The following is a 23,750-nucleotide window of genomic DNA, read 5'->3' on the forward strand; positions in this document are numbered from 1 at the left end:
AGAGAGAGAGACAGAGAGAAGGAGAGAGAGAGGCAGCCTACACAACATACACACCGAGCATAACTAAGGGATGGTGCAGGACTCACCTGAGCCAGCCCTAACTATAAGCTTTATCAAAGAGGAAAGTCTTGAGCCTACTCTTAAATGTGGAGATGGTGTCTGCCTCCTGAACCCAAACTGCAACCTGGTTCCACAGGAGAGGAGCTTGATAGCTGAACGCTCTGGCTCCCAGTCTACTTTTGGAGACTCTAGGAACCACAAGTAACCCTGCATTCTGGGAGCGCAGTGCTCTGGTGGGGTAGTAAGGTACTATGAGCTCTTTAAGATAAGATGGTGCCTGACCATTAAGAGCTTTGTAGATGAGAAGAAGGATTTTAAATTCTATTCTGGATTTTACTGGAAGCCAATGCAAAGAAGCTAAAACAGGAGAAATGTGATCTCTTTTCCTGGTTCCTGTCAGAACACGTGCTGCAGCATTCTGGATCAGCTGAAGAGTCTTAATGGACTTTTTCGAGCAGCCTGATAATAAGGAATTGCAGTAATCCAGCCTAGAAGTAACAAATGCATGGACAGGTGAGACTTAAACGACATCCTGATCAAAGATAACTCCAAAATTCCTCACAGTGGTGCTGGAGGCCAGGGCGATGCCATCCAGGGAAACTATATCTTTAGATGATGCGTCACGGAGGTGCTTGGGCCCTAGAACAATAACTTCAGGTTTATCTGAGTTTAACATTAGAAAATTACAGGTCATCCAGGTTTTAACATCCTGAAGGCACATTTGAAGTTTAGCTTACTGATTAGTTTCATCTGGCTTGATCGATAGATATAATTGAGCATCATCTGCATAACAATGAAAGTTTATGGAGTGTTTCCTGATAATATTGCCCAAAGGAAGCGTACATAAAGTGAACAGGATTGGTCCGAGCAAAGATCCTTGTGGAACTCCATGACTAACTTTGGTGTGCAAGGAGGATTCATTGTTAAGACGTACAAACTGAAATCGATCTGATAAATAGGACTTAAACCAGCTTAGAGTGGTTCCTTTAATGCCAATTAAGCGTTCCAGTCTCTGTAATAGGATATGATGTTCAATGGTATCAAATGCAGTGGTAAGATCTAATAAAACCTCTAATAAAAAGTCCTTCGTCTGATGCAATGAGGAGGTCATTAGTAATTTTCACCAGTGCTGTCTCTGTGCTATGATGCACACTAAATCCTTACTGAAAATCCTCAAATAAACTATTGCTATAAAGTTGTACAACTGTTTGGCAACTGCTTTCTCAAGGATCTTAGAGAGATATGGAAACAGGTTTCTGTTCAGATTCTCTGTATCACTGCTGTCACTCACTGCTTCACAACTAGACAACCCTACATAAGCCTCCATGCATTTCTGCTTCTGCCTTTGTCTGATCGTAGTGCATGGCTCTGGGATCTGATTTGCTTCACAGAAGGTCTTAACTGTATCATACAGCTTTGCAGCCTTCTCATCTGTGTGCATCTGTTTAAGAGTGTCACACACAGCCTCCTTGTACTCTGCAGCCTTAGCAAAGGTCGACTGTTTCACTCTCCAGATATTTGTGCAGGTTCTCAGTTACAGACAGAAAAGTTATGAATATCATCAAGGCAAGGCAAGGCAAGTTTATTTGTATTACATTTGAACAACAAGGTAATTCAAAGTCCTTTACATAAAACATAAAAGCAATAGGGATATATAAAAAAGTTTAATAGTTAAAAATGCTTATTTTACTCCTTTCATTCCCCATCTCCCACTCTATCCTCCCTTTAGTTACTTAGGGACTCTAACCCTTCCTTAGATACAGTCGTCACTGTAAATTGAGATTGTCCACGCTACAAACTCTGATAAAATTGGTTGACAGCAGGCCCTGTCAACAAGTTAACAGCGGACAAAACGGGGACTCTAATCCTTGTAATTCTACTGGGGCCTGTAAACTGAGGATCAGCCATGTGAGATGGTGTGATCAAAAGAGCACTCTAAGCTTTTTAAATAGTGTTAATATCCATAAACAACGAAAAAGAAAACAGGACAGTAAAAGTTACACTGCAGTGTAAGTTGTCAATCTACTAGTTAAAGGCAGTGGTAAAAAGAAAAGTCTTCAGTATTAATTTAAAAGAACTGACAGTTTCAGCAGCCCTGCAGTTATCTAGGAGTTTGTTCCAGATATATGGAGCATAATAACTGAACGCTGCTTCTCCTTGTTTAGTTTTGACTCTGGGGACAGAAAGCAGACCTGCCCCAGACGACCTGAGAGGTCTGGATGGTTCATAACAAGGAAGAAGATCAGAAATTTATTTTGGCCCTAAACCATTTAGTGCTTTATAAACTAACAGCAGGATTTTGAAATCAATTATTTGACATACAGGAAGCCACTGTAAAGACCTCAGAACTGGAGTGATGTGATCCATTTTTTTGGTCTTAGTGAGGACTCGAGCAGCAGCATTCTGAATCAGCTGCAGCTCTCTGATGGATTTCTTGTAAAGACACTGTTACAGTAGTTGAGTCGACTTAAGATAAATGCTTTTCCAGGTCTTGCTGAGACATAAGACCTTTAATCCTTGATACATTCTTCAGGTGATAGTAGGCTGACTTTGTAATTGTCTTAATGTGGCTCCTCAAATTCAAGTCTGAGTCCATGACTGGTTTGATTTGTGGTTCTTAACATTACAGATTTAAGCTGAGCACTGACTTTCAATCGTTCTTCCTTGGCTCCAAAAACAATAACTTCAGTTTTATCTTTGTTTAAATGAAGAAAATTCTGGCACATCCAACCGTTGACCTGTTCAATACAGTTACTCAGCGCTTGTATCAGATCATAGTCCCCTGGTGATATGGTTATGTAAATCTGTGTGTCATCTGCATAATTATGGTAACATTTTGTTGTTTTTCATAATCTGAGCCAGTGGAAGAAATGTAAATGTTAAACAAAAGAGGCCCCGGAATGGAGCCTTGGGGAACTCCACATGTCATTTTTGTCAGATGTGTGATTACCTATAGACACAAAGTAGTCCCTGTCCTTTTAAGTAGTAAAACTAAACCAGTTTAGTACAATGCCAGAAAGTCCAACCCAGTTTTCAGGTCTGTCTAGTAATATGTTGTGGCAGCACTGAGATACAATAATACTAAGAGTGAAGTTCTGCCACTGTCAGTGTTTAAATGGATGTCATTGAAGACCTTAACAAGAGCCGTCTCAGTGCTGTGGTGTGGTCAAAAACCTGACTGGAAGACATCAACACAGTTATTTAATGCCAAGAAAGCACTAAGCTGTTGAAAAACAGCCTTTTCAATGATTTTACGTAAAAATGGGAGATTTGATATGCGCCTATAATTGCTCATTAGTGAACTGTCTAGATAGCTCTTTTTTAAGAGTGGCTTTTCAGGGCCTGTGGAGAGACATTTGTACTAAATCTGAGGCCATGCATTTAGACAAATTTGTGAAAAAACCTGTTGGCAGAATATCAAGGCAGCATGAGGAGGATTTCAGATGTTGTATTATGTCCTCCAAGTTTTTATGGTTAATAGAATCAAATTGTCTCATGCTATATGAATTGTTTTTAAGTGGACACAGGGACAGGACATATCCTGTTACTGACATGGAGGGACTGATTGCTTGTCTAATTGTTTGAATTTTGTCTGTGTCTGTGAAATTCATTGTAGGCCCTGGTGGATAGAAGTTCAGAGGCTACAAACACAGGAGGGTTGGTTAGCCTGTCGACAGCACTAGTGCACAAGTTCAGATGGCTGCAAACTGATTTTGCTCATCTCTGAATTTTTGATGGTTTACAAGTGAAAGACTGAAAAATGAGTGGAAACTTTGCAACGGGTCAAACAAATCCCTGGCTTCTGGTATTGCTTGACAGGTGTGACACAGTATCAAGTTTAGCTGATGTGCATAGCAGTACACATAAATGGCCTCTGGATGATTGTTTCTAATTCTGGCTTGGACACCGCCAACTTCACCACTCATAGATGCCGCACCATGTTAAGCTTGAGCAACACATCTAAGGTTTTCAATGCCATATTGTGCCAGCTGTTCTTCAACGGCAACAGTTATGCTTTCTGCATCAAATTTTCTCAATTCCATCATAGCCAACAAACACTCCTTCACTCTATCTTCAGTGACATAGCATACACATACAGCCAACGTGTTTCCATCTCTGGCTTCATCTGCCATAATCGAAAACATTCCTGCATCTTTTATTTCCCTCATAATAGTTGCTGTTACTAGAGACCTGCGCAGGACCGTTTTTTTTTTGCGACCATTACCGCCCGCTCCCGCAACATGTCTATCCACTCCCACCTGCACCCACAAACATTGTGACAAGCAGAGTAAAAAAAGGACACAAATATTTGGGCTATGCTCAACGTTCAGAATAACTGACATAAATCATTGCATTAATTTTCGTCAGTAACAACTGAGAAGTTTTCCAAATTTCAGACTTGCCTTGCTTTGGTTTTGTATCGTATAAGCCAGCAACAGAAGCCAGCGAGGCTATGCAGTGAGTAAACTTAACTCCCCAAAACCTTAAGACTGCTACTGCCCATGGGGTTTAGCCTCCTTGCCAGTGTGTCCACCTCCCGTACCTGAGATAGCTGGTTTGAGTCAGGCCCGTACAGTCTTGAGAGCAGCCGCATACGCTCACTTTAAATGTCTTTTGCACTTCGTTCGTTGATTCTATCTTATCAGCGGTACTGCGGGACCTGCCATGTATTTTTTAACCACCCGCTCCTGCCCACAGCAGAGTAAAAAACGCCCGCTCCCGCGCGATTTGTGTTGGGTCCCGCGGGATCCCAATCACAATGCAGCTCTCTAGCTGTTACCTCCTGCCCACAGCACTAAATAATCATCTTTTTGGGACAAAGGTGATAAATATGTACTATGTGATGGGCCTGAGTACAACTACAGAAAAGGATTACACTGCTGTAAAAGTTTCATACAAAAATTTCCCTGATTGTGGCTAGATATTCCCTCATCGTGGCCACGAAGTGGAATGTTTTGTTTGGCTAAGAATTGGGTGACCGCAATAATACGTCTAATGTACTCCTGTCTTTCTTTGATTTCTCTTTCATGTGCTGAATGTAACTGTTCAATTATACTACCATCAGTAGCACTGGCTTTGAAGCTGTGCCAGGAATTCATGCTTTCTTTATGGGCAGTTGTTGCTCTCTAAAGAGATCCAGAGCTTTTTTCCAATTAGTTAAACCAGTGCTTACAAATGTGTCATGTTTCATGTGCTTACCAAACATTCTACACATCATTAAGTGAGTGGACAGCCTAAAGAAATATTCAAACACAAGCGGAATGCGTTGGGTTCTCTCTCTTTTCAAACGGGGGAAACCAAATTAGTACCTGGGTCATCCCGTCTTGTGTGTGTGTGTGTCCCTCCAGCCTGTGACGTCACTAATCAAGAAGGATGCCCCTTCCTGCAGATCGGTTTTAAAGGGGTGACGCTCCGGTGCCCCCTTTCCTCCGGTGGACAAGCGTTGCATGAAAGTGCGTTTTTTACCCACCAAACAACTTGCTTCAGCTTCACCAAAAGGAACGTCAGTGTCACACTGAGTTAAATCTTGTTTTGTAGCTTTTCTGTTAGATTTTGCCTCCTTTTCTTCATGCAGTCAGTATGTATTAATATTAATGAGGGGCGTTTCACTGACCATTTATAGGCAGCTATGGGCGTTTGAAGGGTCGGACAACGGGCATGCTCACATGCGCCACATTTCAAGTTGACTGTGATTTATAAAGGGAACTTGCTTACAAGTGTGCGTACGCATGGTTTAGGCTTTTGAGCACACGTACACTTTTGGTTTCTACACAGTTTTATAAATGAGACCCAAGTGGGAGTTGAAGTTGCGTTCAGAATAAACACAGTCAGTCTTCATAAACTGGATGAGGGAAAGGTGGTGGTCGACGAAGAAGCACCTCCGCCATTACTGGAAGTTTTCTTATTATTCAAAGCTTCCAGCGCCTATTTCAGCAATGAGGCTAGCTCTGGCTTTGTCACTGCTCAAGTGGCTGCCAATGTGGATATCATTGCATGATGCTGTTGCTCTTTAGTTTGAAGAGCAGTCAGAGCTCCCATGCTGTCTGTGCCCCAGCCAGGCTGGGCCAAAGGGGGTAAGCCAGAGATCGAACAGTGAAGCGGTGTCAGCAAAAATGACACCAGGACCCTTCGACACCCCGTTGCACATGATACTGTATGTTCCCGTATTGCTTAGATTATAAGGTCTCGTGGGAATCTAACAGTGAAACTACGCTGGTGTTTAGGAAGTGAGCCTTGTAGGTGGGCTAATTAAACTGAGTTTCGATTAACTTTAGATGCTAACATGCCTTCTTGTGTGGCAAACAAATGTCCTAATAGAACAGGCACCTCATCTAAGACTCCTCATTTTTCAGGCAAGTTTAATGCAATCACAATTAAGACTATGCTTAGTAAAGTTAGAATGTGTGAATTTATGTTAGCATAGCTACCACATTATTGTTCCATTTTGATCATTTGAAATGTATTTAATCCATAAGTCAAACGTTTTAAACCAAGTTTTTCTTATCATACTAAATCCAGACATAATTACAGAACACACATGCACTTGGGTTTTTACTTCGCAATTTTCTGTCTTTCCCTTGAAATAAGGTGAACATAGTGAAATTAGCACCTTGTGGTCTGATTGTCCTGTATGTAACTGTAAAATACTATCAACCATATCTAAAAGATGCACATATTTGGTGTGAAATAGGAATTTTTTCATGACAAACTTTGCCATGCTGCAGCCTCTTGGAGCCAGTCTCAAAGTTGATAACATGAGGCAATCATTTCCTCACCCTGCAGACCCAATGCAGGTTGTGCATGTAGTTTTTGATGTCTGTCACATGCTCAAACTCTTGAGGAATACTTTTGCAGATGGATAGTAGGCAGTGGCAAAGAAATTAATTGGCAGTACCTTGAGGACCTCAACAGAGGAGACAGAGGGCTTGAGACATGGCAATAAACTCAAGATTGCCCACATTATTGGAGAAACCAGAAGATGAAGGTCAATCTTGCTGCTCAAGTTTTTAGCAGCAGTGTCTCTGATGCTCTTGAATTCTGTAACAAACTTGAATTTCTGAGAACAATAGATTTAGCTTTTGATGTTCTCAACAGCAGAAACCCTGTGGCAAAGAGTTCCAAAGCTCCTTTAAAAAGTTCAAATAGACTTTACACACTGAGTCTCTTGGAGAGAGCTAAAAATGTACTCTTACAGCTCAAAGACAGCACAGGAAAACGTGCACACAGGTCGCAGGAAAACAGGCCTGATTGGGTATATTGCCAGCTGTAGAAGTGTTCTTTGAAGAGCTGGTTGAAACACAGGGTGCACATTGTAGGTACCTCCTGACCTACAAATTCAGCCAAAATCATCTTGAGCTTTTCTTTTCTGCTGTTCGGGCATGGGAGGCTATAACAACAACCCAACAGCCTTGAGGTATCAGGTGAAGAATGGCACTGGGAAATGTCTCATAAGAGATGGCACCAACATGTAGGCAATGATGGTTGGGCCAGCTTCTTGGAAATTTGACATTACTCCAGAACCCTCACTGGATTCTGACTGTGACTACAGTGTCTGCCAAAATGTGGACTGCATTTCAGAATTTAAAGAAGCCGCTATACATTCTATTGCTGCATTTATCGTGAGAAAGATCCATCGTCAGCCGCTTATCCTGTGTACGGGGTTGAGGGGGTCGTGAGAAAGATGAAGGAGAATAACTATTGCTTACTTAACATTGCTTTCAAAGACTACTTAAGAACAGTGGTGGAAAGCTTTCTCGGGAGAAAAGGAGTTACATCTTCCATTGTGATTCAAGTTCAGTATGATTGTGCAGAAAAGAATCTGTTCTCCGAGTTGCACAGCCGCATGTTTGACACCAGTGTTGAGGCCAATCCTGTTCACATCTTGGTTAAGACGGCAGCCTCCATGTACTGCCAAATACACTTGCATCATTTGGCAAAAAGAGAAACAGTCACTGGAGCTCTTCTGAGGGAGAGGATAAGCAAATTAATACTTTTCCATCATCAGTAGTGGGGCTTAATTATCTTATCAGTTATTCTTACTTATTAAGTAAATGTGACTTTTGTTCATTATGGTATATCGATCCCCCAAGCACATTTGAAATAATCTGGAACACAACCAGTTGACAGCGAGCTATTTATAATTAAGAGCAAATAAGCACCTAGACTTCTCTCTGCTCTCTGTCGGTCGCGGACACATACAGACACACGCTGTCGTATCGAAGTCATTATGCTAGCTTGAGCCAGAGATTTTGCTAGAACTCATCACTTCTGACTCTTAAAAGGGCAACCATATCGGCAGATGAAAGACCAGAGCTTGTTGTAGACTTTGTGGCTGTGTGGGCAGAGTCAGATACTGTTAAAATAAAATAAAAACCAATAATAAAAAAAATACAAAGGTACATTTAGAAGCATATGGAGGCTGTAATCCATAAAATCTGTGGGAGGAAATTATTCTTGTATTTTATAAAGTAGCCTTATTAATTTTCATGGTGAATAGCTTACATTGCTAGGCCTATAGGTTACTAGGCTCGCTTTTGTATTGCAACTTAATTGTAAGCATCTATCTGCTTATTATTTTTTATCTTATCTTATGATTATGATGAATTTTTATATAATATTCTATAGATGATGACCTAAATGTGTGTTGAATATAAACTCCTCTTAGGAATTTCACCATTCAATGTGAATTTATCTGAGAATTTTCTTAAATAAGGAAATCTCTTCAGTGATTGGTCCTTGGCTACAATCCAAAATCCTGTTTGCGGCAGGCAAAGTGTCGTAAATCAGCATTAAGAGTGACACTTAAGATTTAGTCCTACACTTCACTCAAATTAAGACAATGATCCTTGATAACTAACTTTTAAGCACAGCTTTGAGCTGAAATAATTAAAAAAGTAACTTTTTTATGAGTAATTCTGAGAAGCTTGATAAATACGGGCCCAGGTGTTTCAATTTTAGTAACATCTTTGGCTCTATAGCTAGCACAGTCATTTCGATACAACTGTGTGCCCGCAACCGACAGAGAGCAGAGGAGAGAGGCAGGCTGCAAAGAAAGACACGCCAATGAAAACAAAATGTAGCAATAAAGACCCTTATAATGCTATGGAAAATGTTGTTTTTCATTTTTTGGAAGCATTCCACAACTCTGTGATTAACAGCTGATTCCATTTTTTTTTTGTAAATTTCTGCAGGAGCCCTACATAAGCCTTCTTGATGTGAAAAAAACCCCTCTCTATATTCACCTTCAATACATACAGTATGCAGTTTAAGCTGATTGCATAACAAAGTCGTCTGTGCGAGTGAACTAAAGCTGCAGAGTGGCAACCGCGCCGCCTACAGTCACAAAATACGATGGTCACAGAATTTGATGTTACACCAGATCCTTACCTTTCCTAAAGCGCAGCAAGCCGACATATCGCTGCAATAATCCTGGAAAATAAGGCAAGGTGAAAGCGGCTAATGTGTTTGTGAGAGAAAGGGGTCATTTGTGAGCATGACCCCTGCTGGATTTTAAGACTCAGACATACAGCAAATTGTTTAAAAATAAAAAAAATAACTTACCCAAAATAAAATGAACTTCATCAGAAAGAAACAGTAGAGGATTGTGTGATTCACTGATGTACTAGACACTGTCATACCCAAGACAAAGGTAGCCATCATAATATTCACCCGGGCTGCTATTCCTGAGAGACAAGAGAAGGAAAGAAGAGCATGCCATCTAAGTTCACCCCAGCCAAACCACTGGATCTGGGCCTCCAAACCAAGATTGGTCCCCGAGATCTCGCCCTGCTCCCTCCCCCATGACGAGTGTAGCTGTCCCCAACTATCCAAACAGTTGGACCTGGTAATAAGATAGTGAATTACATATACCTCTAATATATAACAGCAATGTTAACAAAAGAATAGGATACGGTTAAGGTATTATTTATTTCTGCCATATCTGATACTTTAATTTCTTTAGTCCTCTTAGAGTGAGACGCGTACTTTTCTGTACAGATTCGGTTTGGTATAGTGCCTTACCTGTAAAAATGTAGCTGCATTGTGTTATGTGTGATTCCAAACATCTGCGAGGAAAGAAAAAAATGAATAAAAAAGGTAAGTTCATATGTAGTCCACACAAGTCACCACCGATGCAGGCTCGGTAAAACAGGCAGAGCGAGAACACATCCGGGTATTTGACTGTACTTGGCTTGATGCAGACTTTTGAATTGGAACAGTACTTTGGCTGCAACTGATGATGTTTCACAAGAAAACAAGAACACAAGTACAGACAAGAACGCAGATTGAGAAACAGCCTCGGACTAACGAGACCAGGCTCCTATCTAAATGAATTGGGAGAGCCAGAACTGCACTTTTCTGAAATATGATTCCCGCTTTGGCTGTTAAAAGCAGACGACTGTCTTTCTAGAGGGAGGGGCGGGATAACGGCCATCTTTGCCGTTACGGGCTTTCCCCATAGACTTGTATTGAGGATGTTATTGAGTGGCGTGTCTCCTCTAAATTGTCTCTGGCGCAGTAGACCCTTGTGCCAACAGGAAGTAGCCCTGTAGTAGTATTTCATTGGTCCAAAACTGGCTTCACTGCTCTCCATTCAAATCCGTGGGGTGGCTTCCTCCAGTAATATTCTGTCTATGGGTTAAGCACATTTTACAACAATATCTTTTCTGCCTCAAAACCGAATTCAAATTTAATTTATTTATTTTTTTATTAAAATATGTGATGATTCTTGGGCCAGTTCTTGAGTAACGTAATATCCCCCCCCTTTAATTTCTAAATGGATTTACGGACGTTTATTCACGATAGATATTGGAGGTTGCATTTAATGAGTACACACAATGAGAACTGCTGAATGTCCTTTTCAAGCCCAAACTGTGACCAGCACCTGGAAATTATTGCTGTAAATCTATAATACTAAAAAAAAATCAATCCAGGGTCCCACTGTAGTAACAAAATATGTTTTATTTTACATTTGGTGGATGCTATATACATATTACTCACCTGTATAATGCCCTTTAAAAACAGATAAATAAATCAGGCATTACAACTCTGGGACAAGACAAGGCGGAAGAAAAGGAGAAAGCATAATCAGGGAGAAAAGTAGTGGCATTAGAAATGTTACAGTAGGTGTTAAACAACTGCCCACACATCCTTTACATCCAATAACATTCATTTACAGTGTACAGTATTTACAATAACACCTTCATTAGTCCAACGGCACACACTCATTGTCACTTGTCTCTCAATGGGCTCTGTTGGCTCTGATTATAACGAGGGAGGGAGGCTCTTCATTTACCCAACTGTAGTTTTGCTCATTTTCACCCATTTATACACCACCCACTTTGCTTCTAGTTAACCATTAGTCTTCATTATGGAAGGATGATATAGCTAACATATTTCATCACATTATGTAAAAACAACCAGATGAAAACATCTTAAGTCCCAGACAAATCAAAGTACAAAATGTACCAATGTATGTGGACAAGAAAACATTATAGCCATGTGATTGCTGAACATGTCAGGCTTATGGGGAGGCTTTCTACAAGATACTGGAACCTGGCTGCAGGGACTTGCTCCCATTCAGAGCCTTAGTGGGGTTGTTCTCAGATGTTATATGATGAGAATGGGCTCTCAGTCGGTGTTCCACTTCATCCAAAAGGTGTTGGATGTTGTTGAGGTCAGGGCTCCAGGTTTATTGTCACAATATAACAAGTTATAGAGTGAAATTGTGTTTTCTAACTCCCTACTGCTACATAGCAGACAATATACATCAATACATAATCAATTATGAAAAATGAATTAGAGTTTAAGAGTCTGACAGCTTGGGGGGAAAAGCTGCTCTGCAGTCTGGCGGTGCGGCAGCAGAAACTTCTCTCTTCCCAGAAGGCAGCAGGTTGAACAGGCTGTGGCTGGGTGGGTCCTGTACTTTAGTATCCTTTGGGCTCTGCAGGCACCTCACCTCACAGATATCACTGATGCTCGGGAGATGGGTACCAGTGATCTTTTTTTTTTAATCACCCTCTGCAGAGCCCTCCAGTCCTGGGCCGTGCACATCCCATGCCAGTTTGTGATGTTTTCAGTCAGGATGCTTTCTATTGCTCCTCTCTAAAAGCTGACAAGAACTTGGCACAGGAATTTGGCCTTCTTAAGCTTCCTCAAGAAATAGACTACACCAAACTGGGAGAAATGGAAATGCCCATGAAGAAATGGAAAACTATTTCTTTATGTGCTGGGGGCCTTGTCATGTTCAAACAGGAGAGGCAGACTGTTGTCTCAAATATAATTGTGTGGTGTAAGATTTCTTTTCATTGGAACCAATAGGAAAAACAGACTAGTGTGACCATATACAGTATTTCAGACTGTTAACTCAATATTACCATACATTTTTACACCTTGCTTAATGGTGACAAAAATCCAGTTTCCCAGAGGTGATGTCTTCAAATATATTTGTTTGTGTTTTTTGTTTTGTCTGACTAACAGTCCACAAGCCAAAGATATTCAAAATACAGTATGCTAAACTAATTTGAAAGCTATGAACAAAACAGTTTGACATTTTTGCTTAAATAGAAATTTAAATGTAAACTTTCCAAATTGTTGCATTTTTGTCAATTTACTAATGAGTTATTCAGTTGAAAAACTCATTAGTAAATCGTTTCAGCTCCATACCCAAAAAATTATAATGTTCACTGGAATGACGGGTGACAGTCTGTGCAAATTTTATTGTAATAAAGCTTTGCGTACGTTCAGTGCGAATCGCCGTGAGCCGCCTCCACCCTGTTCACCTCCAGTTTCATCACTTCCAGTGCCCGGGTCTGAGCTCACCAGAAGCCTGCTCCTCTTCACATCCATTCTCTTCATCCCATCACCACCTCCACCAGTATATAAACTCCATCAAGGGGGTAATCCTGGACTACTCACAGCTTCACTACCCCTTAAAAATATGACGGCATCATGATGGGCTCTAATTGCCAAAGACTATTCATATTCTCATCTTTAATGTGCACATGTCAATAAAATTATTTGTTCACTCTTAACAAAGTCTCTCCTGAACTGAAATGGATGGAAACTTCCAGCAGCCTGGAAGACGGGCTGTGTATTGTTTGAAATTGTGCCAATATGTTCCTGTGAAAGCCAGGAAGAGCTCCATTTTTATTTTTGTATTTTGTGCACACATGTTAATGTGATGAACAAAAATTACTAACGTGCATGAAAGACGTTCATATCGTATGAGCACAAGACAATAGCTAGGAAAGATAATAATCTGTTTACAGAAATCCTTAATTTAGGTATTTTTAAAGCAAAAACATGACATTGCTGGAGCTTCCAGTTTTGGACAGCTGGGTCAGACAAAATAAGAAATTTGAATACATCACCTTGGGTTACAGAAAACTCTGAAGGGCATTTTCCTCTAGTTTTTGACATTTTATAGACCAAAGAATTATTAGATTAATCGAGATCAAATGACACACATTTTAATCTCTTTCATCACAAAACAGCTGTAAAAGACCCCTGAGCAGACTTTAGATACCAGCTCTGGGGACTAGAGCTGAGAAGATTAGCTTATTTATTTATTTATTTGTTAATTGATACGTTTTTTCAAAAGACTGACTAAAATGTTTGGGGTCTCAATTGTGAGCTTTTCTAAATTATCGCTATAAATTGAGTATCTCTGACTTTTTGGATTTACGGTCGGATAAAAAAAACAAACTCTCTGGGAATTTGATGAACATTTTTCTCCTTGACATTTTATAGAACAAATGATTAATCGATTAATTGATAGATTATTCTTTAATGAAAGAGAACTGTTGCAGCTTTAGTCTTAAGACAATACAGCTGTACAAGAACTTTCCCTAAATATATTACATTTAGCAAAATGATGACTTAAAGAAAATATCTAATCCAGAATAAGTTATCGAGGCTATAATTCTGACCAGACCAAACTTTTGGTATTAGACAGTATTTGATACCGCATACTATTGACACTTTTAGGTTGGTACAACCTGGAAGGTAAGAAAAGTATTAAAGAATCTAACACAAGCAAAACAGAAGGTCCTCTGTCCAACAACAGGAAAAGAACTGAGAGTGGGCTCCAAACTGTCCACCTCCAACGTCCCTTCACAGAGCAGCCAGCTCCTGCAGCAGCCTCTCCTTCTCCTGCTGCAGCTCCACGATGCTGTGCTTGTTCTGCTCCAGCCGGTCCTCCAGCCACTGCAGCAGCGGCCCGCTCACCGCCGACATCTGGCTGCACAGGTTCTTGGTGAACACCGAGCCGTTGTGGATCTTGGTGACGGGGTCCAGGTGCGCCAGGCTGTGGATCTTGCGGTAGGTGTCCTGCTCCTCCTGGCACAGGATCCTGGGTAGCTCCACGGCCGACTCCAGGCACACCTTCCCGATGGCTTCCCGGGGCACGACGTGGATGGGGATCTCCACCCGCTCGTACTCGGAGCCCTTTTGCGCCTGCACGGACTGGAAGCAGGTGTACAGCACCCGGCCCGTCTTGGTGTTCTTGTCCTCGATGAAGCAGGAGAAGATGAGGCCCACGAAGCACTGGTCCAGCATCTGGTACATGGCCTGGGTCCTAACGTCGACGTGGGAGGGCCACACGGTGATGTGCGGGTGGGAGTGGTACCAGCCGACAACCCGCATCGGCCTGCCGGTGATGTCGGCCAGCCTCTCCGCCTCCGTGGAGGCCGCCGACAGCTGCTCGGGGGAGATCTCCACCCGGTCCTTCCTCTTGTCCGAGCGGCGGAGGATGATGACGGAGTAAATGTGGACGATCCGGGTGGTTTCCACCTCTCCGATGCACAAACCCATCACCTCTTCCTTCTCCGTGCTTAACGCGTGATTCATACACACCAGAAAGGCATCTGACTCCAGGTGCACGGCGCTCACTGCCATAATCTCTGACAAATTAAGTTTCTATCCAGTGCCGAGATGAAAACATAAACAGGGGTAGCGCTTCACTTCCGTGTTCTGAAGTGCTGCACCAAAACATTCCGTGTTGGCGCGGCGGGGGCTCTTACAAAGACAAAAGGTTCCGCTCAGTTTGAGTGTTATAAAATGTCTACATATTTATAATCATAGGTGTCATTTACACAGGAGACGCTGGGGACATGTCTCCACCATTTCTTTAAAGCATAATGTTCAAAAAAGTTCTGAAATATAGAATGAAAATGCCTTTAGGAAGGTTTATTTGCACATTAAGAAAACATGCAATGCAGAAGAAACAAATGTGCATTGCCAAAAAAAAAAAAAGTAATGTAAGCTAAAATAAAAACAAGCTACTGATTATAAAATGACCCAAAAACGTGCAGCACCAATAAGTAACTTTAATAACTTCTTGACACAGTTTCTTTTTGGCCAAGTTTTACATTCTCTCCCTGTGAACATGATGAACGAGTAGGAGAGACTAAATCATGCCTACATGTGTGTTGCCTCAGCAGGGATGATATTAGATGACAAATTTGAAAGCAACACAGAATGCCTGAGAGCTGCACCGCAGTATATTCTATTACATTTATATATTTTGTGTTTCCTTTTACATAAATAATAACATTTCCACCATACATTGGTGCAGAAACTTTCACCAGAATGCAGGAAAGTAAGTGTTTAATGATCAAAATTTCCTGGGGGAGGTCCCCTCAGACCCCAGCTCATTTATCTCACCATCAAGAATCTATTCGTCTTGTTCTCAACCTAATATAGATATAGTGATGTCTCGCGAGCTAAGTGTCTCTTCACACCCCTAATCTGAGCCCCTATGTCCCCAACACTTTTCAACACAAAGTGACACCCTTGTTTTTAATAGGTGTGACTGGACGTTATTCTGCTTATGTTTTCATGGTATGTGTATTTAAAGACATTTATCGTAAAGGTAACCTTGGTCAAATTTGTGGCTTACTTTTAATTCATTTATTTTAATCAGAACTTAAATTTTTTTTCAGAAGATGGGACACGCATCCCTTTGTGGTTGCCAATTATGTAGCAGTACCGTTTTCGCCGTACCGGTTCCCAACCACAAAATAAATTAAAATAAGGTATTGATATATATATATATATATGAACAAATGCCTCTTCAAATAAGTAACAAAAGAATGAAGGGGGAAGGGTGTTTAAATGAAAACAAACCAAATAGGGCTCACAGGCAGCAGGTAATTGTACACCAGGGCTGCCTTGGGAGCTATGAGCATTTATGTCCACTCTGAACTATAGGTCAAAGTACTCATATTTATTCTGCAATAAACAAAGAAGACAGCAAAAGGGATCTTCCCATAAGGATAGAGATTTAGGCTGACTTTGTCTAAGGCTTGAGTTCTTCACACACTGTGCAAGCTTCAGAAGCGAGCCACCGGTGTGCGGGTATGTCCCTTTCCTTATGCCTTCCAGAGTGGGCGTTGCCACATTCTGAATGGCCAAGAGGGAATCACACAGCGGCACTCAATCCCTGCTGAATCCCTGAGCAACACTCCCTGTCCAGCAGATGCTCTGAATCATCACTAATCAACAACCAGAGTAATGGAGACTCGGCCAAACTAATGGGAAAAATAAATTAAAATAGCAGACAATACATACAGACTGCTACAAATGTCTTTCTGAAGTTTTCAAAGTATGCAATATACAGCATTTAACGGCCCCTGTCACTGTGATATTATTACTAATAAACTGAAATGTTAAAATATCAATGGAATTTTAATGTTGATGTAATTTGAACTACTGTTGTTCCACTGCTGTGCATTGTTATAGGCTATTTTTTATGTAAAATCAACAAGTATGACAGAATATGTAAGTACTCAAGTAAAGTACCTCAAAGCACCTCAAATCTGTACTTAAGCACAATAAAATATGAATTCAAAATTTTCAGGCACCCAGTTGCTTTTAGCTGTCACTGTTTTTTTTGTAGTGCAATCCCAATTGAACATCACAGTCAAGGAAGCCAAATGGACATTAGTAAGTTTATTTGTAAAATGCTTTTCATGATAATTGTACACAATGATCATATACCAGGTTTATATAAAAACTAAATCACAAAAAGTTACTTTAATACAAAAGGAAGGTGCAAATGTTCAAATAATAAAGGTACATATAAGTAAGGGTGAATAGTTAAACATGTAAAATGATTTGATGAGAGCAATTTTTATCACTGTGCAACTGAAAAGCTAATGCTTTTGGAATGTAGTAAAAAAAAAAGTAAAGTAGTGTGAAGAAAGACAGCAACACTGAACCTTCATTAATGGAGTATAAAACCTACATCACATCTTTACTGTAACTGTGTCTTAACTGACTGTAAATGCATCCCTACATTAATTGGTGATATTATATTTTTCTACTGGAACTAAACATTATTAAACCCACATTTCCAAAGCAAACATGGCAGAGAAAGACAGCGACCAGGTTCTTCAAAAACACTCCCATTACTCATAAATCCAAACTCATGAACCAAAACCATAATAATGTTAAAAGATGTGTTTGTATGGCTTTATGTTTAGGTAATGGTCCTGAATCAGATAACAAACTACATCCTCAGATCAAATAAAAAAGACAAAACAATATCTCTTCTGAAAGTAAATTTAAGAACAAGATATCTGGCCCTGCATCTTCTATCTACTCAAGCTTACAGAGTTCAGCCGCAGGTCCGTTACTTTGTGAACCGAAAACACCAAGTCCAGGACACAGTGGCTGAGTGAATGTGGTCTGGACTCTGTGGAGGAGAGTCATGGTTTCAGAGACGCTGTAGAAGGACAGAATACCTGCCATGTGATCCAGGTACACTCCTATTTTGGAGGACTGGAGGCCTGAGATAAAAGTGCCAATGCTGTTATGTCTAAATGCATAATTGTTGTTAAAACACTCTAATGTCCAAGACTTGTCGTCATTTCCAAATCCACTCTCATATCCTGTTCTGCTGATATCCTGGTATGTAACTGCTATTGAAACTTCACATCTGCTCTTCTGCACCTCCCAGTAGTGACGTCCGCTCAGACTCTCTCTACTCAGGACCTGAAACATGTCAGTAAATCTGTCTTGATTACTAGGATATAACAGTTTTTCACTTGTCACTGTTGCTTTTCTGTTCCCTTCAGATAATAGCAGCTGTCTGTGTGCTGAGTTTGGATCCAGTGTGATTTGACATGAATATTGTAAGAATTCAGCTCTGGTCTTGGGCTCTGCTTGTGGCAGGAAAACATCCACTCTGGTCTCTGTCAGTGAGATCTTGGTCCATGCCTCACTAAGAATGTCCTGTAGCTTATCTCCAGCCTCTGACACAGCTACTGTCACATCCTCAAAGTATAGCTGAGGATGGACTTTGATGCTGGGTGAGTCTGTAAATTCACAAGGACATGACAACGAGGGGTAATTGTGTAGAAACTGGATGTGGTCCTCTGTGTGTGAGAGCCGCTCCAGCTCAGCATCTTTCCTCCTTAGTTTGGACATCTCCTGCTGCAGCTTCTCCTGAAGGTCTTTGGCCCGACTCACTTCAGTTTTCTGCCGGGATCTGATCTGCTGCTTCACATCAGAACTTCTATTCCTAATAAGACGTACCAACTGAGTGAAGATCTTCTGGCTGCCCTGCACTGCTTTATCAGCAGAGTGATTGATAGCCTCCACTTCATGCTGAAGCGCCTTCACTTCTTTCTCTATGTCTTGGATTCTCTGCTGGATTCTTTGTCGACTCGTTCCGAGCTCTATCTGCCTCCCAGTCCGTTCTGCTGAGGCTAAGACAATGTTGTGGTCCTTATGCTCGTCCATGGAGCACAGATAACAGATACACTGCTGATCAGTACGGCAGAAAATCTTCATCACTTTACCATGTTGAGAGCAGATGTTCTCCTGAAGCTCTTTGGACGGGTCCACCAGCTTGTGTTTTTCAAAGGCGGGGGATTCATAGTGAGGCTGGAGGTGCTGCTCGCAGTAAGAGACCAGACACTGCAGACAGGACTTGAGAGCTTTCAGTTTTCTCCCAGTGCAGACATCACAGGCCACATCTCCAGCCCCGGCGTAGCAGTGATCCGCTGGAGCAGCTTGGAATCCTGTCTTCTTCAGCTCCTCCACTAAATCTACTAACATGGTGTTTTTCACCAGGGCAGGCCTCGGTCTGAAGGTCTGTCTGCACTGAGGACAGCTGTGGATTTCTTTGTGATCCTCTTCATCCCAGTGGCTTTTAATGCAACGCATGCAGTAGTTGTGCCCACAGGGAATAGTCACCGGATCCTTCAGTAGCTCCAGACAGATCGAACAGCAGAGTTTTTTCTGATCCATGAGTTTCTGTTGCTGCGCCATTTCACTTCGAAGAGACAGTGAATGTGAAATAGTTTCACTTTGTCATACAAGATATAAATCGGGAGCTGATCCAAACCAAAGCTTAGTTCCCTTTCTTCATGTTTGCTTGCTGAGCTGCAGTAAATGGGGCTTCCCTTTGTAACATGTAAGTTACTCCTATCCGTACGCTGGCAGATCTGTGAAAGAGGCGGGAAGTAGGAAACATCTAGACTGACTGGCTATGGTTGGTATGCAGGAAGAGGAGGGAGGGGCTATTATGCTGGGATTCATTTCAGGAAGAGAAGCTGTTTCACTGAGGCAGCATGTGTTTATACCCCCTGTTTACATGGGGTGAAGAGCACTTTGGTCTGTTCGGAGCAGCTGTGTTACATGCCTCGGTTCAAGTTCCCAATTAGTGCCTCAGACTTTAGCGCAGATCAGACACAATTTCATCAAATGTGTTTTCCACACGCTCAATTTTTATTAATTATGAACAGTGTCTTGACATCCTCATATGGAAGAAATGCTGAAAGATTTGTATTAGTAGGCATGGATTCTTTGACAGTACCGCTATGACATATTATATGTTTTATACATATGTATATGTTTTGAGTTGGTAAAAAAGATATTATGCTTTATGTATATGTCTATAGGAGAAGGCAATCTGAATAACTCAATGTGTAATGAAAGTCTAGTTAACCCATTCAAACTCATTGCCCATTATAAGTTTCTGTTGTTTTTGCTCTCGTGGAGGACTATTATACTGGATGCTGATTGACCGATCAGGTAGCAACACATCCCACTTTGTTCTTTTCTGTTTTATGAAAGGTGTGTTCCTTGCAGCCAAAGAGAAAATGTAAGGGCTGTTTTCAAATAGTTGTCTCAACTCCTGGGCCCTGGTTGGGCTTCTTTGTCGTGTCTGTGCTTGACCACCAGGTGTCCCCCTTGGCTGAATTTCCATTTAGTGCCAATTATTGCCCTCAACTGTTTTCTTCAGTCGGTTTAGTTCATTGGTTTGTCTTTGCACGGAAAGAGTTCTCTGAAAGCTCATTCTTACTCCACACCTTACTTGAGCCTGTGCCTTTTTCTGCATCCATGCCATGTTAGGAGAATAGCAAGGATGGGATAAACATGTGACTTTGTATTATTCACACATTATTGCAAGATGGCTATCCCAATTGCTAGCACTATATTCACACTCTATAAGTCAAATTGTTCCCTAAATTGCTGCTTTATCATGTTACCCCTTGGGAGAGGTTGATTAATATGATAAATCAGACATAAACAAACTGTAGAGGCAGTATAGCTCTTTTTCAATTTTAATATCCAGCAATGGTGGCTTTTATTTGTTGACACTTTTGTAGTTCTTTTCACCAAGTTGAAGATATTGTAGGCAACAGAAATTCTCCAAGTCGCCTATGGGTAGTCACAACTAGGAGGCTAATGTAAATGCTGGCAGCAAGACTACAAGTTTGGCAATGTTGCCTAACCCTACTGCATGGATTTCCATAAACATTTGTACAGAGATTCATGTTCTTCAGAAGATGAATCGTTCTTACTTTTACCTAGTGCCACCTTGAGGTTGACATTTGAGATTTTGACTGCAATGACTCCACAACTTTTGGATGATTTGAAATGTGGTACAGACATCCTATGATATTAAAGGACAGTACCCACCCCAGCCACAGCCTGTTCACCCTGATGCCTTCTAGGAAGAGACATAGAAGTTTCAGCTGCTGCATCACCAGACTGCAGAGCAGCTCCCCCCCCAAGCTATCAGACTGAAGTTCAAATTCATCCTCAACACTGCTCCACTGATTATAGTTTATTTCTGTTTACCATTTTTACAATTGCTTCTAGATGAATGGATATTGTCTGCTATGTAGCGGAAAGGAGTTACAAACTCAGTTTCACTATATATACAGTGAAAAATAAATGTACCTACCTACCTATCTACATCCATGCTCCCCTCAGGACGAATTGTAATAACTTTGGTGATCCCCTGACTTCACCTTGTTTTGAGACCAAATACGGACAAAACTAATAACATTCCCATTATCCCCTCAGCTTTAGTGCTAATTAGTCATTTTTAGCACGCTAACACCCTAAATTAAGATGGTCGGATACATACATAGATACAACATTCGACTTGTGAAATGTGTCTCACCATCTTGCAGCGGGATTCTGGCCAGTTCAGATACCGTAAACTGTTAATTAATAGCCCAGGCTTTTATTTGCTGCCTATATTTAGGACAGGTGTCTATATGGGACAGGACTTTAATTCCTTTTGCACAAAACTATCTAGGCCAACCTCAAGCACGAAGAGAGAGAGAGAGAGAGACACTATATCAGCAATCTGAATGAATAATACTGTGTTGCTCATTGTTTTTGTATATGTACTGAACGACTGAACTGTGGAGAATCTAACCGATGCACAATGTGTAGCATGTCTATATTGACAAAAATTATATTGACATTTATATTTTTATGTGCAATATAAGCAGCTTAGAACTAGCTCGAAAGGACGTCCTGGTGGGCTTTAAGAGGTTTTATACATCTAGAGAACTATAAAAACCAGACCTGGCTTCTAATTGAATCCTGCGTTTATTTGTCAAAACTTGTAACCACACCAGGCCAGTAAAAGGGACAGGCGTCTAATTGGGATTAGGCTTTTATTGAAGTTTTACAGTAGTATAAAATGTAAAAAGTAGAAAAAAACTTTGGTGCTGCTTTTGGATGTTCTAATGAAAGAAATGCCAAAAATCATGCAACAGGGAATAATTTCACACACATACAATTGAGAATTAAGAATTAAAAATAAGTAATGCTTCTTTTAAATTAACATAATCTTATGTTACTGTCCTGTTACAAAATTAAGTTTTGTACTTCCGGGTTAAGCCCATCCTGAATATGAATAGGTACATATAATTAATTTTGTTTAACAGATACAGATAGGGGTTTACTCGCTCATCCCTAGTAGCTAGGAGTGACCATGAAAAATGTGGTGCCATTTAGCTAATAGGTGGCAGTGTATCATGTAGGTAGGTATGACAGTCTCTATGTTTCCTAAATAGACCTGACAAACATGACATGCTGAATCCACTCTCATGTCTCCATGGCAACAGGTTGAGGTGGTAAAACGTAGGCTTGATATGAGCACATGCCTGATCACACACATAAACACGCACATTCAAATGTGATATCACGCAAGCATATGCCTACATGACGCACACAAACACACACACACACACGTTTGCACACAAATACATACGTACAGCACAGACCAACACATGTACACTTTTTGTCAACTATATGTTTCGCTTTTGCTATATGTCTACACTTGCTAGAAAGCTGTGTGTATGCATATTCAGGAATTAACAGCATTTACTTTGGCACCTCACGTTTGCAGAGGAGCAAGGTATCCATGACGACTAAGATGCAGCCAGTAATATTTAATTGAAAGATTAACTGGAGCCCAGTAAGCATGTATGGTTTGAAAAGAATGTTGTGAAATAAAACCGTTTATTGCATCGCTTCTTAGACTACACATTGTAGAAACAGATCTAAACTTATGCAACAGTTCTCTCACAGAAAAATTGGTAGTGTTATCTATTTTTTATTATCGTCACCAAATCCCATGAAAAGACAATAATATGTTAGTTCGTCTCTCAATACTTTGCCCTATCTGTGAACCTCAGCTCCAAGCCCATTGATTCCAACTGAAAACAAAAATCTTTGAAAAATGTGTCACAAAAATATCGTTAAAAAAAAAAATAAATCTGTGATTTCAAAGAACAGCTGATCACTGTAGGTTTTGGTAAATGTTACTCAAACACAACAAAATAGTGTATCTGAGACTTTCAGCTGCAGATTAATATACATTTGGCACTCTGATGAGTATTTCCAGCATTACAAACAATGTATGTTGGATTGAGTCAAAATAAACTATGGGGTATGTGTTCATGTGCTCTTCTGCTCTAAAAAGTTTTCTTAAAATCTATTTCTATCTATTTTCAAGGACTTGTCAAAACCGTTGGTCTAATCCAGTAACTTTGACAGGATCATCGAAAGACTTTGCTGATCTAAAGATATCATACATCAATCCTTTTTGAAATTATACATTTTTACATTTGTATCTTTAGTGGGAATGGCATATTACAAAAAATGTAAATTTTGAGACATTTCACATTCCAAACTTCAAAGAATCACCTGTATGTCCAAGAGAGTTTAAGGGATCAGCACCACTGATGTGTGAAAGAAGTTTGCCTCAATACAACTTATGATCAATTTAGAAGTCCATCACTCTAGTTTTCAAAACATGCTAAGTCAAGTATAGCTCTACAAGTCTTTGTTCAAATGCTACCAAAATTGACACAGACATTCTCTAGATCAGAGGTCACTAATAGGCGGACCACGGTCCGGATCCGGACCCAGCC

The 23,750-nt window shown here is 40.7% G+C and overlaps 2 protein-coding genes across 2 annotated transcripts; both read right to left on the reverse strand.

Annotated features, from left to right (window-relative positions):
• Positions 1 to 13,769: 13,769 nt before the first annotated feature.
• Positions 13,770 to 15,043, reverse strand: brcc3 (BRCA1/BRCA2-containing complex, subunit 3). Its single transcript, XM_038734250.1, has one exon. The coding sequence runs from the start codon at positions 14,953 to 14,955 to the stop codon at positions 14,173 to 14,175; it is 783 nt and encodes a 260-aa protein (XP_038590178.1). The 5' UTR covers positions 14,956 to 15,043; the 3' UTR covers positions 13,770 to 14,172.
• A 1,952-nt stretch (positions 15,044 to 16,995) lies between these two features.
• LOC119914836 (E3 ubiquitin/ISG15 ligase TRIM25-like) lies at positions 16,996 to 19,506 on the reverse strand. Its single transcript, XM_038734377.1, has one exon. It carries the CDS (start codon positions 19,333 to 19,335, stop codon positions 17,659 to 17,661), a length of 1,677 nt encoding a protein of 558 aa, XP_038590305.1. The 5' UTR covers positions 19,336 to 19,506; the 3' UTR covers positions 16,996 to 17,658.
• Positions 19,507 to 23,750: the final 4,244 nt, after the last annotated feature.

The sequence above is a fragment of the Micropterus salmoides genome, unplaced genomic scaffold, assembly GCF_014851395.1.
Source record: "Micropterus salmoides isolate LMB-PRFRI ecotype aquatic unplaced genomic scaffold, ASM1485139v1 Ms_hic_scaffold_20, whole genome shotgun sequence".
NCBI lineage: Eukaryota > Metazoa > Chordata > Actinopteri > Centrarchiformes > Centrarchidae > Micropterus > Micropterus salmoides.